The 15,217-nt window shown below is 39.3% G+C and overlaps 1 protein-coding gene across 2 annotated transcripts; it reads left to right on the top strand.

The window, feature by feature from the left end:
* The first annotated feature begins 800 nt into the window (after positions 1 to 800).
* On the top strand, positions 801 to 10,896 carry rab36 (RAB36, member RAS oncogene family). 2 transcript variants are annotated; one of them, XM_075484110.1, is made up of 12 exons: positions 801 to 902; positions 1,829 to 1,940; positions 2,745 to 2,828; positions 6,067 to 6,158; positions 6,264 to 6,338; positions 8,110 to 8,211; positions 8,302 to 8,366; positions 8,457 to 8,508; positions 9,125 to 9,206; positions 9,291 to 9,381; positions 9,495 to 9,608; positions 9,690 to 10,896. In XM_075484110.1, the coding sequence occupies exons 3-12, from the start codon at positions 2,751 to 2,753 to the stop codon at positions 9,749 to 9,751; spliced, it is 813 nt and encodes a 270-aa protein (XP_075340225.1). In that variant the 5' UTR covers positions 801 to 902; positions 1,829 to 1,940; positions 2,745 to 2,750; the 3' UTR covers positions 9,752 to 10,896. The 2 variants fall into 2 exon arrangements, with proteins under 2 accessions (XP_075340225.1, XP_075340226.1); XM_075484111.1 differs by lacking the exon at positions 1,829 to 1,940.
* The last annotated feature ends 4,321 nt before the right edge of the window (positions 10,897 to 15,217 follow it).

The raw sequence follows: 15,217 nt of genomic DNA, 5'->3' as shown, positions 1-15,217 counted from the left end.
TGTACACATGTCTTAAAACATGTAAAATGCATGAACAGAAAGAAGGGACTGTTATCTGTTGAGTAACGCACATTTCCTTATATGGAAAGCCTTGTCGGAATGGTGGGACGTTTGCATGTCGGAACGGTGGAATGTCGGAATAGTGGGATGTTGGAATAGCAGTGATGTCGGAATAGTGGGATGTCGGAATGGGTGTTGCCGCCCATTTTTACCTGTCTTCTGGTCTCAGACATGGCAAATGTTCCCAGTAAAGACGACAAATGAAGAATTCACAAACCAGCTTACTTTGGTTTTGCACTAAAAGATAGCATCACCCATCGAATAGCAAAAAGTTTATTCTCTTATCTTCAGTTCGCCTCTTCCAGTATGACGCTTATCGACACATGACCCACGTTAGTATAAATGAGCAAACATTAATGAGCATTTCTTTAAAAAAACGCAGATATTAGTTGACAACAGGTTGAAAACTTTAAAAAGGTGTTAAAAGAAAACACATTTTAAAGCTGCCGTCGGCAGGTTTTCAAAATTCCGAGTCCAAAGTCGGAAAATTCGAACTGATACAACTTTCTTTTATATTATATGACTAATCTTCGGGTGCCAAATCTTTTATTATTTGTTCCCTCAATTCAAAATGAATGAGGCTTTGTAATAACATTTGTGCATTTTGTTAAAATAATACGTATGGTGCAGAATTAGTTTTTGTCGCGTCTCGTCCAATGGTTTACCATTTTGTAACCACGTGAATGAAAATTCCAATCACCAAGTGATAAAGGCACTTCAGTTTGGTTGCCATAGAAACGTGTCCCTCATCCAACAGCGCAAAGGCGTGAAGCTGAAGCAAGCGACCCAGCTAAAAGGCTCGACGACATATTGGGCGTGTTTCGTTACTTGTTGAGAAAAAGGTACGGCGTTTGTCACTTTAACCACATTGTAAAATGCTGCTAACCTCAAGTAGAAAAAAATAGTAACGTTTTGTTTATGGAATTTGTGGTTGTGTTTCTTGTCTGTGGTCACTGCAAACAAACTATGACAGACTTCCGATTTTGACCTTCAAAGTAAAACAACTATCGACCAGCACTGTGTATGTGAACAGAGCCTCAAAGAAAATTTACAGTGTAAATGACTGAAAACAAAACCTAAATCTCAATTATCAATGTACCGATGACGGTGTGGGTCCAGAGTTTGATTCGTGGTTGTATGACTTTTATTTTAAAGGTGAATTATTACATTTCCGGCTTTGTACTGGGTACCTTCACAACACGTCGGCTAGCGTCTTTTAGAAGTAATAGCTTAAGGAATAGTGTTTTAATGTCCCAGGCAGTCTTCAAAACGGGTTGTTACGGGTTGCTTGAGTGTTGAACATTAGCAGCAATTTTTGTTTTTCGGTCACACACACAGTATACTGTATGAATTTATCAAAGATCTCATTGTTACATATTTTTCCAACAAAGCACTTCGCTCCCAAACTGCAGGTTTACTTGTGGTTCCCAGAGTTTCTAAAAGTAGAATGGGAGGCAGAGCCTTCAGTTATCAGGCCCCTCTCTTGTGGAAGCAGCTGCCAGTATATGTCAGGGAGGCAGACACTCTCTCTAACTTTAAGATTAGGCTTACAACTTTCCTTTTTGATAACGCTTATAGTTATCAAAATTCAAGTGCATAGCATCTGCATAGGATGACTCAGGTGAAACATCCCATAGTTAAGCTGCTATAGGCCTAGACTACTGAGAGCTTTTGTCACTTTGCTCTCTTTTCCCCCCCTTTATTTCCTCATGACATTATGTATATAGCATTATTGTTGTCTCTAAATTGTGTTTCTCTGTCTCAGCAGGTATCCTTTGACTAGGGTTATGGTGCTTGTTGACCCCTCTTCTCTGCCCTCTCAAACCCCAGCTACAATCTGTTGGTTTTGTCAGCTAGGAAATTGTTTTTGAATTGTCTCTGTATGTATGAATTGAACTAATTTTGAATTTAATGAATCGGATTATGATGTCAATGAATGGGACTCTAAAGCCTCGTTTCTACTATGGGAAACATAGGGTTTCCACCCGGGTCGGGTCGCTTTGGGGTCAGCTTGTGTTCCCCCTGTACAAAGGGGACCCTCAGGGGTGGGCGGAGTGTGTGCCGAAGCGTAAATAGCAAATAACAGCAAATAACATCCATAATTTCGAACCACCTCCAAGCTTCTCCAGCTTGATGCGGCACTGGCTCGCGGTCCGGTTGAAACCACTCTGCCATTTTTGCGGCAATCAGCTGGAAAACTTTTTCGTTTCACACAGCGCCATCGAGCTCCCGCTGCACAGCCTCCTCACCAACAACGGAGAGCAGAGCCTGGAACCGGCCCTGTGTGCTAGGTACCCCAAGCAGAAGGGTTACAAAAATGGTAACGGGTTCCATGGGACCGGTACGCTTTCGTGGTAGTGGAAACACTGAAATAAGCAAACCGTTCTGAACCGACCCGTACCGGACTGCATAGTGGAAACGAGGCTTAATTGGCTTGAATTGGCCTGTATCAAGTGCCTTTGTGCCTTGAGATGACATTTGTTATGATTTGGCGCTATATATATAACCTGAATTAAATTTAATTGAAATGAAAGCCAAATGTTTTGATGAAACAGAATGTTTGGGTCTCACACTAAATGTTAGTTCAGAGAACAGACAACCTTTGTAGAAATACACACACAAATGTAGCTTGGTACCAACTTGGTTTCAAATTAAGCTAACCGCTATCATACATTCCTCCACAGGTCATAATGCACGATAACAGAAATGGGATGATGCCGTTCCCACCAACAGTCAGCAAAGACAGGGTCATCTGGGATTTCCCCAAGGTATATCTTTGATTTTTTTTAATTAAACAGCAGTTTCCCCCAATTAGATCCATATCCAGAAAAATCCTTTCACACTTCAATCACTGTGGTTAAAGCCATACAAGTGCCAGTCTAGGAGATATTGCACTTATAGGAAGCTTGTGACTAACTTTCTCAGATATTTAGAACACAACCCTCAGGGTAATAATAGACTGCTGCCGCTGACCAATCAGAGCTTGAGTCAACTTACAGTTATGTGAAAAATACTCTTTCAATTCTAAGGTTTTATGAATCATTATTCAATAACGTTACTTTAAAAGGAGAAAAAAAACCATCTAGTCCTTTCCAGTTCTTTAAATAAGGTAACTACAACCCCAGATGAACAAACCCCACTTGATTTACTGCTTTCATAGAAATGAAGAGGGATGTAGAAGCCAGGTGCTGCAAAACGAATGCATTTGATTAACTGATCAGTACATGTGAGCACCTTTATAAAAACAGGGGGTTTGGCAGTTTGCTGGTCATAAGCATTCAGATACATGTTGACATAGTACCAAGGAGCAACAATCTTAGAGAAGCAACTGCTGCCACCAGTCAATCAAGCATATGTGAAAATACATTTCCTCCTGAACTACCAAAGTATTCTTGAGTCAAATTGTAAAGAAGTTGGGAATGTAAATGTAAATGTACTTTATTTACACAGCCCTTTACAGACAATCCTTACGGTGTACCAAAGTGCTTTACAGCAGGTAATAAATAAAGAGAAGAATAAGTAAAAACAAATAAAAACAATAAAAGAACAGTGAAAGCAATAAAAAACAACAAAATCAAATAAGAAAAAAAAAGATAAATGTGTCATCATACTACAGGGAATTAAAAGCAATCCTAAATAAGTAGGTTTTTAGCCTAGATTTGAAGAGGCCCAGGTCAAGCTCAACGGGGAGCTTATTCCAGAGCCTGGGGACAGCGACGGAAAAGGCTCGATCACCCCAGGGTTTGTATTCTGACCTGGGCACTGATTTGTTGACCTCAGAGCTCTACCAGGATTGCGGACTGTTAAAAGCTCAGATAAATATGATGGGGCAAGGCCGTTAAGAGCTTTTAAAAACAAACATTAAAAGTTTAAAATCAATTCTATAAAGGACAGGAAGCCAATGGAGGGAGTTAAGAACAGGAGTGATGTGCACACGTCTGTTGGTGTTGGTTAAAAGACGGGCAGCAGCGTTCTGCACAAGTTGAAGGCGACTGAGAGAAGACTGGGAGACGCCAACATAAAGTGTATTGCAATAGTCTAACCTTGAACTTATTAGGGCATGAATGGCTTTCTCAAGGTCATGACGACTTAAAAACATTTTAACTTTGGCCAGGAGACGCAACTGGAAAAAACTAGTCCTGACGACATTGTTAATTTGTTTGTCCGACCTCAGATGACTGTCAAAGGTCACTCCCAGATTTCTGACGGTTGAACTAAGCTTTGAAGACATGGTGCCAAAGCCAGCCGTCACAGTATCCCCAAACACAATGCATTCAGTTTTGTCATCATTTAAATGAAGAAAATTTTGGGCCAACTACTGCTCAATATCAGTAATTTAGTTAATCAGCAAAATGAATGTACAAGGATCTGAGAGATCAATGATATCATACAGAAAACACTTGTTGCTAAAGGTGGTCCTACAAGCAACTGAATCATGGGTGTACTTAGTTTTTCACAGATTGCCTATGTTTTGACTTTGTCTTTTTTTTCAAATAAATAATGACGTGGTGTAATGTGTCATCTGTTTTTCTTTTCTTTAGGTTGTATTTTTACCTGATTTTAAGAGCTGGAACACAAAAGGAGTTTCCCCTCACAGGTTCTGTCAACCCTAGTTTGTCAGAAGCCCCAGTTGCAAGCACTCAAATACATATCAGAACCACTCATCCAAAAAAATATCTTAAGATTCAATCCTTTAAATATCACAAATATTTAAGAATTCAGTACATATTTACCAGTTGTAACTCATTTTAGAGTGTTCTAATAGATCAACTTAGTGCTTGCACCTGACACCAAAATGGACTGTCAATACTCTGTTTGAGGATCTAAAGTTAGAACTGTTAAGTCAAACATTGCAGTACCACAGTGGCCAGTGTGATGGCTCAGTAAGGCAGGCATCCAGACATTCTTTGTACATTTCTTTGTTATCAGAGTATGACTTAACAGAATTTATTCTAGCCTAGTTACAAGTGTCATGTTTAAAAGTTGAATATAAAAAACAGACTGCTTGGTCCTCTATTTCAGCAAAGAGTTATCTATGCATGCCAACATACAATACTGACAAAACATTTGTTAAGGCTCAGCTATCAATGATTTACTTTATGCTGTATTTCTCATGTAAATTGCTTATAGGCTTATAGGACCAAGTATATTTTCAATTCTGTGCATCATGATTGTGGCATGGCCTTTAGGGTTACAGTGTTGTTCAGTTTGAAATCAAAATTACAACATACATTCATAATCCTCGTAAAATGCAGTCAATCCTCCAGACTTTGGTCATGAGAGCAAGCACAATGTTCTTGATCTTTAGTGAAATTTCAACCATCACAATGACAATTAATCACACTGATTTGCCGTAATATTTGGTATCGATATCCATATTACCTGATCCCAATAACCTTTGTGATCCCCTGATTTTTCATTTTGCAGCCTCAATAAATCAGAATTTTAAAGTATTCTGTGACATATATGGACAACTGATTGCACAAACGTTTTGACATTCACAGGTTTCAAACTGTATCTTTACAACTGATCCCTCTTGGCCTTTTTCTCACAACAGCTTGACATTCACGGTTTTGGGTAAAACATTTCAATGTGCACTGGATGGATTGCCATGAAATTTGTAGATGCCATATGATACATTAGGATGAGTTGTTTAACATTTTTTATTTGAGCTCTCATTAAGACAAAATCATAATTTCATCAATTAGTTAAAGCTTTGCTTTGTGAATAAATAGCTGAGAAACTGACATTCCAATCAGTCTTAACTGTACTTTGGGTTTACTGCGAAGCAGCAAATTGCAAACGTATGCTAACAACTAAGCTAAGATAGTGAGTATGATAATGGATAACTTGTTCATCATGTATGAACTAATGAAGCTTTTAACTAATCTCCACCACTGTGGTTGCTATAAGCCTACTAGCATGGCTTCCAGGCTTTTAGAACACATACTTAGTGACTATGTGCAGAATTAATGTCAGCAGTGCTGTATGTTCCATTGTTTTCAGTTCTACACACCTGAGGCCTCCCTGCAGCTGAAGAAAGACTGGGACATTCATGCTAAAGCAATCTGTAAAGACAGAGCTGCCAGGCATCAGCTGTAAGTCTTCTGCTCTTGGTTGTTGTCCTTAACTATCCTAGAGTATAACATTAAAAGCATTTCCTATATTATCAAATGAATGCAATATATTTGTCTCCTTTAAAGCTGGGATCGACAGAAAATGTCTAAAGTAGTAGTTGTTGGAGACCTTAATGTCGGGAAGACCTGTCTCATCAACAGGTAGGGCATTTAAAAATTAAGTGTAATAATTGTGATCATGGTTGATAATTGTAAAAATTTTCTTCATTCACCTGTATGAAAACAGCTGGGTGAAAGTGACAGAAATGTGATATTTCTACATTATTTCTATCATTTGATAGAGTTGACTGACTGACTGATAATATCATCTTGTCACACGCCTGTCCTCTGCTGTAGACATGTTTTATCTGCCATGTGCAGTTTTTATTTACAAACCCTAAAAGGCAAACAGACATTTTTTATGGTCTTGTATTCATTTCCTGTACATGGCTGATATTCTTTGTAAGGGTTAGATGAATTATAAATTATTAGTAGGCTTATAGGATAATAATGGCATAAAAATGAAAGTCACAATCACAATTACTTGAATTACAAATAATCATCTGATACAATTACACAATCTTGACAGCCTTATTAATTAGGTACTTCATCAATATAAATATCTTGTTAAGACATAGAACTAGGGCTGGGCGAGTTAACTCATTATTATCGCGTTAACGCACCGATTATTGCACGATAATTATTTTATCGTGCATTAGCGCATTTTTTATTTTTATTTTTTTATTTAAAAAAAAAAACATTGGGGGGGGGCTTTTGTGCCTTTAATGGATAGGAAAGTTCAGAGAGACAGGAAGCAGGGGGCAGCGAGAGGGGGGACGACATGCAGGCCGTCCGATGCGGGACTCAAACCGGGGCCAGCTGCAGAGAGGACTATAGCCTCTTGTACATGGGACACCTACTCAACCCACTAAGCCACAAACCACCCGTTTTATAGGCTTTTATTTTGTAAAAGTCTGTTTCTTATGGACAACTTAATTATGGACAACCCTGAACATCCTCTCCATGAGACTGTTATCGGAAAACAGAGTCTCTTCAGTCAAAGGCTTCTTCAGTTTGGATGCAAAACGGACCGCTACAGGAAATCTTTCCTGCCCACAGCCATCAGCATCTATAATAACTCCTTGATTTAATTGAGTTACATCAACATTTAATTTCCTTCTGGGATAAATAAAGTATTTTTGAATTTGAAATTTGAATTGAATTCTGTCTGCTGCGGAACCGGAAAAGAAAGTAATTGGCGGATCCACCAAACATGGAGAAGGGTACGGAACTTTTACTCGGCCATTTTCATTTTAAAGTTCTTCCAGACGGCGGAGTCGACAGAACCAAAGTCATCTGTAAACACTGCCAAGTTGAATTGTCTTATCACCGTAGTAGTTCCAGTCTAAAATATCACTTAAAGGCAAAACACACAACTGATAGCAGCAAGTCATTCAAGGAAACAGACAGTGGAGCGAGGCTTCTACATAAAAGCTACATAAAAATGCTGATGTTAAAAGTGAGTTAGCACAAAAAATATTATGGCACTTTCATTCAAATGGCAGCACATTTAAAATAAAACTAAATGCTAAAAGCTATACACTACTTTTGGATTCATATTTGGATTCTGCGTACAAATGCGATTAATCGCGATTAATCAGAGAAATCATGTGATTAATTAGATTAAAAATTTTAATCGTTGCCCAGCCCTACATAGAACACAACAAATTTAACTCCGAGTCAGAGATCGTAGTGTGCTTATCAGATCTATTTTAACACCTTCAAAAACATACCTTAATGAATGCATATTTTAGGCAGGTTGAAAAAAATGAAGCAAGTGTTTGGTAAAGAAATTAATTATTTTTCTTTCACAAACACTATATAAGGAATGTAATCGAACCAAAAAACAAAGACTTATGTTTGCAATTTTCAGATTTTGTAAAGATGTATTTGAAAGAGACTACAAAGCCACCATAGGAGTGGACTTCGAGATCGAGAGGTTTGAGATATCTGGAGGACCTTTCTCCCTTCAGATGTGAGTCGTAATATGTTAAAAAGTAATCCTGCATACATGTTGCTATGAGTTTTTCTATCCACACTTATCTCGTATAACCTTTTCTTCCAGCTGGGATACTGCTGGGCAGGAAAAATTCAAGTGCATAGCATCTGCATACTATAGAGGCGCTCAAGGTACAAAGCTGTTGTAATACCTTACAAGGTGTAACAAGCATTTTTGCTAGTGTAAACTGCTGATTTATGAGTGCTTTGTTCATGTTTTAGTAATTGTCACAGTGTTTGACATGGCAGACATTAAGTCCCTTGATCATACACGGTAAGTATAATTTTTTATTGGTTTATTCAATTGGTAAATAAAGTTTGTGATAGACAGAATAATAACTGTATGTCAGTAGCAGGCTGACACACAGTTAGATTTTACCAGGAATTTAACCTTGGGACTCACTGCTGATGACTACTCAGCAATATAGTTTGCCAAAGCTTTGAATGTTTTTTTGTAATCAGTTTTTGTCTCTTTCTAGATGGTTTGACTATGTTTGTGCTTATTGGATTGACTTTATAACAACAAATCTCAACAGTCCTTTCAAACAATACCCCAGATCCCCTTGGGATCCTGGGTGTATACTGGGTTGGATCACTCAGAAATCCCTCTAATCTCAGGTGTAAAATCTTGCACAGGTTAAAATTCTTCAACCTGTTAATCAAATTGAATTAGTATTTTATTTCACTTCACTCACATCTATATGACTGGATATTTTAAATAAGTGAGTGGTGATTCAGAGGTTTGGAATTAAGCTGAAAGGTCTTGGCAGTTCAACCATTCAGTATCAACCATTGAAATTAGATTAAAAACATTATAAAGCAACTTATTTTAAATCAATAATCTGCTGAAAATGTGTATGTGTTTTCAAACTGAAGGTTTTGTATTTTAGCCAGTGGTTGGAGGAGGCCATGAAAGAAAATGATCCTGACTCTTGTTTCATCTTCTTGGTTGGCACTAAAACTGACCTTCTGGTGAGTATTGACAGTGTCTGATGTATAACTTACAGACTCATACACATATTTTCCCATGGGTTACGCAACTTGGTTTTTCTGAAGCCCATAGAAGAAATACAAAGGACTGAAAAAGATGCCATCAAGATTGCAAAAGAAATGCACGCAGAGTTCTGGGTTGTTTCATCTAAAACAGGTGAAATATAGAATACATAGTGGTCAGCGCTGTATGGTGCATTAGGACAACTTAATACAACTGATCTTATGCAAGCCACTGAGACAATTTGTTTTTTTTTGTTTTTTTTTCAGGGGAAAACGTGCAGGGCTTTTTCTTTAGGGTTGCAGCTTTGGCCTTTGAGAACTGCATATTAAAAGACATGGAGAATGGGGTCCCTGCTAGCATTGGACATGGAGATAGTATCAGTACGTAAATTACTCAACCTCTAACAAGCACAGACAGAGGCGAGCCTTGAGGATATACATAAACTTGTATGTCTTTTTCAGAATCGGATCGTGTCATTCTGGAGGAGGGCACACCAGATGATATGAAGAGAAGCTGCTGCTGAGCAGAAAGAGGATTTTTTTTTCAATTAAAATGACCAAGCCAGACGAGGCCGATGCCTACACCTGCAGCAGTCAAAAGGGATTGGCCCTGTTCTACTCAACTGAAATGTGTCTTAAAGTTGCAGTCGGCAAGTTTTCAAAATTACGAGTCTAAAGTCGGAAAATTCGAACTGATACAACTTTCAGGTCCCTCCCCCAACCTCTACCAAGCTCCGAATCGCCCCCCAAACCCCTCCCCCTCTGTGGACGAGGTTGTGCACGTGAGTTCACACCAGTGTGAGCGCACACAAGCTGGGGCAGACTCACGCTCAGCAGCGTGTGCACAAGCTGTGATTGACAGGTAGGATTCCTCCACCCTAACTTGATTGGTTAAAAACAGCCGGGAGCGCTCGGTTTTTGTAAGCATGATTACAGGCTTCAGAGGGAGCTACAGATTTCGTTATTTTTCCTAAACAGCCTATTTAATATTCTACTTCCAGAATCCCATGACAGTTCAAGCTAATATGACTAAAAAAAAGTTGCCGACTGCCGCTTTAATACTTGCTCCACGGTTTTTAAGTTTTCAAATTGACCACATATTTTTATGTTTGTAAATGGTTCAACCAGCAGTGCTGCCAGTTTGTTCATACTAAATGGTATCCTGATCGGTGTGTCCAATGACAGTCAGTTCAGATCATGTTCTGGTCTAACAGTGTTTGATAATTATGTTTAATTCTTAAAATGCAGACTGATCGTTAAATCTGAAAAGACAGATGTCATTTCAGATGTAAACCATAGAGCTTTGGCTAAACTCATTTGAGACAGGCCCATATAGTCTCGGCTTAAATTCTTACTCTATATTGATGCATTGGATTTTCTTTGCTACTGTGATAGTGTTTGTTTCTTCAAGCAGTATTGTGGAATATGTGTAACCCAGTCGGGTTGTGCACAGATGGAATTTATATTTTAAAAAAGAGGCAAATGTTTATCTTTACTTAAAAGTAATAAAAGTAAATTAGTCTACATGTTTATGAACTAAGATCCATTCATGCAATACATTTCTAACTACGATGTAATAATCAATGCAAAAATTGCTGATGTAAGCAGCTACATATTTATGTGACTTGTATTTTTGTTAAAGCTCATTAGTATTTGATAAAGCAGTGTTGACAAAGTTGTTTCATGTTAAAATTGATTAATTAAACATACAGTTATTGAAGTATGGCAATGCAAAACTCATTACCACAGTTTAACAAGCGGGGATTCCATCTGGCATGCAACAGTGATATAGGTGAGTAAGATGTCTGTGCATAGATACAGTCTGCTTCAGGGAGGGTTCTTTGTAGAGCAGAAGTAATCTTTGTCAGTCAAAGTGGGTGTTTTTTCAATTAGTGGCCACTCTTCAATTGGAACATCTGACTGGCTAAATGTCCCTTTGCAATAACGATAATAATGATAATGAGAGACTTTATTAATCCCCTATGGGGAAATTAAATGCCACCTGGTCATCCACACAGCACATAACAAACACATAGACAAACACATAAAAAATAAATAAGAGCTAAAAATAACTAAGAAACAAGAAACAGTCCATCGTAAAAACACACAGCAGTTTTCCTACATCTTCCTACAAGAAAAGATTGAGAGCAGGGAGAAGCTTTTCTATCACCGAGAGATCTGCCAAATGATGAGAATAAATTTGTTCTGTAATTTTTGTGGTGGTTAAAGCAACCATGTACAAATTATGATCAGTTATACGGCATGGTAGCAATCTGTAATGCCATCCATCCATCCATTATCTTCCACTTCTCCGGGGGTCGGGTCGCGGGGGCAGCAGCTTGAGCAGAGAAACCCAGACGTCCCTGTCCCCGGCCACTTGCTCCAGCTCTTCTGGGGGGACCCCCAGGCGTTCCCAGGCCAGCCGAGAAACATAGTCTCTCCAACGTGTCCTGGGTCTTCCCCGGGGTCTCCTCCCAGTGGGACGTGCCCGGAACACCTCACCAGGGAAGCATCCAGGAGGCATCCTAACCAGTGGCGTCAATAGGACTATTTTAGTCTTAAGCCCCCCTAAATAATTTTATGTTCATTTATCATTTTTTTTTTTTTTTTTTTAACAAAAAATTGCCGACAAATTCAATATAATGTGGCCAGAATATGAGTTTAAATAAATGATCATACAACCAGTCATTATTAACTTAAATATGATCATAAATCTTAGTTTCCCTATAGTAAAAGGTAGAGAGTCAGGGTCAGTGCGTCGTTATCCAATCCATTCCACTTGTTCATAGAGCACGCCCACATCACTGAAATCCAGTCCACGTTTTCCCTGCAACCTAGGTTGCACTCGTCGGCACCTGGGTACCTGCAGCATGTGTACCGGGAGCGGAGCACACAGAACCAAAAAATGGATATACGAAATTTTTTCAAAAGAGTAAGTATTCATCACTGCTATTTTTGACAATAAGTTAGCTCCAGCCCCCCAGCTAACAACAGAAAGTCCGATGTAATTAATGAACGAAATGCTCCCTGTTTGACAAATAAAAACCGGGCTTGCAGAGAGCCCCCTGTACAGGAGACAGCATGTGTTGTGTGCTGAAGAAGATCTCTGTGCATGTCTTACCTTAGTTGTTTTGCAGTCAAAAGTTACATTTCGGCTCTAAAAGAACGCTGCTACATAGCTAACTAGTTAATCTGAAATGCACTGTGAAGGTCCTGGTTGTTTATAGAGTTAGCTGTGCAGTCTTTTTTTTTTTTTTTTTTTTTTTACCATATACTATCTTTGGGGTGACTTCCTTCTGGAGCATCAGATACACACAGTGAAATAGGAGCTGAGCTCATTCACGTATGATTATGTGGATAATAATGACAATAAGAATGATGATAATAATAATAATACACTAATAATAATCACACCACCACCCCTATTGACCTATAGGAGTCAGGGCAGAGGAGCAGAGAGAATGAGAGGGGAGAGAGCTCTACTGGAAAGATGAGTCACAGGATAGAGTCATTTGTGATGCAGACGGTCTTGGAATTTTATGGAACTCGATATGAATATGAAATATGAAACATTTCAGTCCAGGTGCACCATATAAGACTTATTTAACTTGAGCTTTTATTTAGGAGAGTAATGATTGGAAAGTGGAGATAGCCAAGAGAGAGATATATAAGCCAAATTAGCCTGGCCCAAATATTTTCAAGAGTAGGCTACCATAATATGACTGTAATTTAAGTAATCAAGTAATATTTTTCAGGACTTGAAATTACAAACATTTTAGTCTCATATGTGCTGAAATGTAATCTGTGGGTCTTCAAAATATTTGGGAGTAAACAATTATTGTGTTGTGAGCAAAAGTCATGGCATTAGCCTCTTTGTTGATCAGTTATTAATTCAATTCATTGTTTTAATGTATCTTGAAGGGTCAGGCAGAAGGAGATGTAGTGGGAGAAAAAGATCAACAGGCAAGGCCAAAGCAGAGAGAGCAAGGGGATCCAGAGATGGATCAAGAGCCGTTTGTGAAATTAAACGTTCGCTCACATCCTGTGCATTTCCTGGGGACTTAGCCCCCCCTGTCCTTAAAATCTAGTGACGCCCCTGATCCTAACCAGATGCCCAGATACCCTAACCCTCACTCGTGAACAAGACCCCGAGATACTTGAACTCCTCCACTTGGGGAAGGATCTCATTCCCGACCCGGAGAGGGCATTCCACCCTTTTCCGGCCGAGGACCATGGTCTCAGATCAATCTGTAATGCCAATTTTGTAATCACAAACCTATTTTAGGGACAGAACCAGAGCATCTTATGTAAGCTGGCTAAAAAACAGCACAGCGGCAGCACAACATTGCAAACAATTTACAATGGAATGTAACTTTTATCTGTATTAACATATACTGCATTTTAATACAGCCAAATGCCCAATAAAGAAGTCCTCGTTCTCATATTTGTTGGTTTCAATGTCTAGTCTCTAGTCTAAAAATAAAATTGGATAGCAACTCATTAAGACTGTGATCACCTGTGGTGGCATTGAATGCATTCAAGGCTTTTTCTCTGATATTGTTTTTAAGGTCCTGATATTTTTTTTTTTTAGCACTGCATCATCTTATTAAACCACCATTCACATCTCTAGTGATGTGGCTACGTTTAAATGTATAATGATCACAACGAGAAAGTTAGTATGCAGTAGTATACTATACAAGGATGTGGTCATGACCACATCCTTGTGACGCTTTGCGGTAAGACGTGTTGCATCACTTCCTGTTACCTTGCTTGTGCACTGTGGAATTTCTTGCTCCGCTTGGAGTACTGATAATCACTTTATTTCGATCTATAACTTACACATTTTTGCATAGTTAAACTCTATAGCTTACCGTTCTGTTCTAACACACTCCTACAGATCTTTATTCTCACTTTTTAACGGTGTGTCTGGTTCTCTAGCGTAGCATGGCTACCGGTTCTCTTCCTCCTTCTCCTGCTTTCACCTGCTCCGTGTGTCAAATGTTTAGTTACTCCTCTGCCTCCTTTAGCGATAATGGTACATGTAACAAATGTAGTCTTTTTGTAGTTTTGGAGGCGAGGTTATCTGAATTGGAAGCTCGGCTCTGCACTGTTGAAAATCAACCGATAGCGAGCCAGGTCCCTTTTGCCAGTGTGGCGCCACCTAGCGTAGCTAGCTCAATTAGCCTCCCCCTAGCAGAACCTGAGCAGCCAGGATTACAACGTGGCTGGGTGACTGTCAGGAAGAGGCATAGCTCTAAAGTCAAGCCCGTTGTTCACCATCGACCTGTCCACGCTTCAAACAGATTTTCCCCACTCAGCGACACACCCGCTGACGAAAAAACCCTGGTAACTGGCAGCTCTATAGTCAGAGACGTGGCATTAGAGACACCAGCGGCCATAGTCAAATGCATTCCAGGGGCCAGAGCGGGCGACATAGAATCCTATTTAAAACTGCTGGCTAAGGATAAACGTAAATATGGTAAAATAGTTATTCACGTCGGCGTTAATGACACCCGGTTACGCCAATCGGAGGTCACTAAAATTAATGTTGCATCGGTGTGTAATTTTGCCAAAACAATGTCGGACTCCGTAGTTTTCTCTGGACCCCTGCCAAATCTGACCAGTGATGACATGTTTAGCCGCATGTCGTCCTACAATCGCTGGTTGTCTAGATGGTGTCCAGCAAACAACGTGGGCTACATAGATAATTGGCATTCTTTCTGGAGAAAACCTGGTCTGATGAGGAGAGACGGCATCCATCCCACTTTGGAAGGAGCAGCTCTCATTTCTAGAAATATGGATGAATTTATTTGCCACCCTAAAACATGACAACCCAGGGTTCAGACCAGGATGCAGAGTTGTAGTCTTACACACTTCTCTGCAGCTTCCCACCTGCTGCTACCCACCCAATCGATTAACACAAAAGGAGCAAATCCTCTTGTGCAAAAAGAAATTATTAAAACAAAAACTTTAACTGAACAAAAACATCA

This window comes from Odontesthes bonariensis, chromosome 14 (assembly GCF_027942865.1).
Source record: "Odontesthes bonariensis isolate fOdoBon6 chromosome 14, fOdoBon6.hap1, whole genome shotgun sequence".
Taxonomy (NCBI): Eukaryota; Metazoa; Chordata; class Actinopteri; order Atheriniformes; family Atherinopsidae; genus Odontesthes; species Odontesthes bonariensis.
Note: the sequence above shows the minus strand (reverse complement) of the source record. Positions and strands in the feature narration are given on the sequence as shown.

Coding starts and splice junctions, on each gene's coding strand:
- rab36 (XM_075484111.1), top strand. CDS start 2,751: ATGCACGATAACAGAAATGGGATGATGCCGTTCCCACCAACAGTCAGC. Junction 8,212..8,301: donor GGACCTTTCTCCCTTCAGAT/GTGAGTCGTAAT, acceptor CTTTTCTTCCAG/CTGGGATACTGCTGGGCAGG. Junction 9,382..9,494: donor GGTTGTTTCATCTAAAACAG/GTGAAATATAGA, acceptor TTTTTTTTTCAG/GGGAAAACGTGCAGGGCTTT.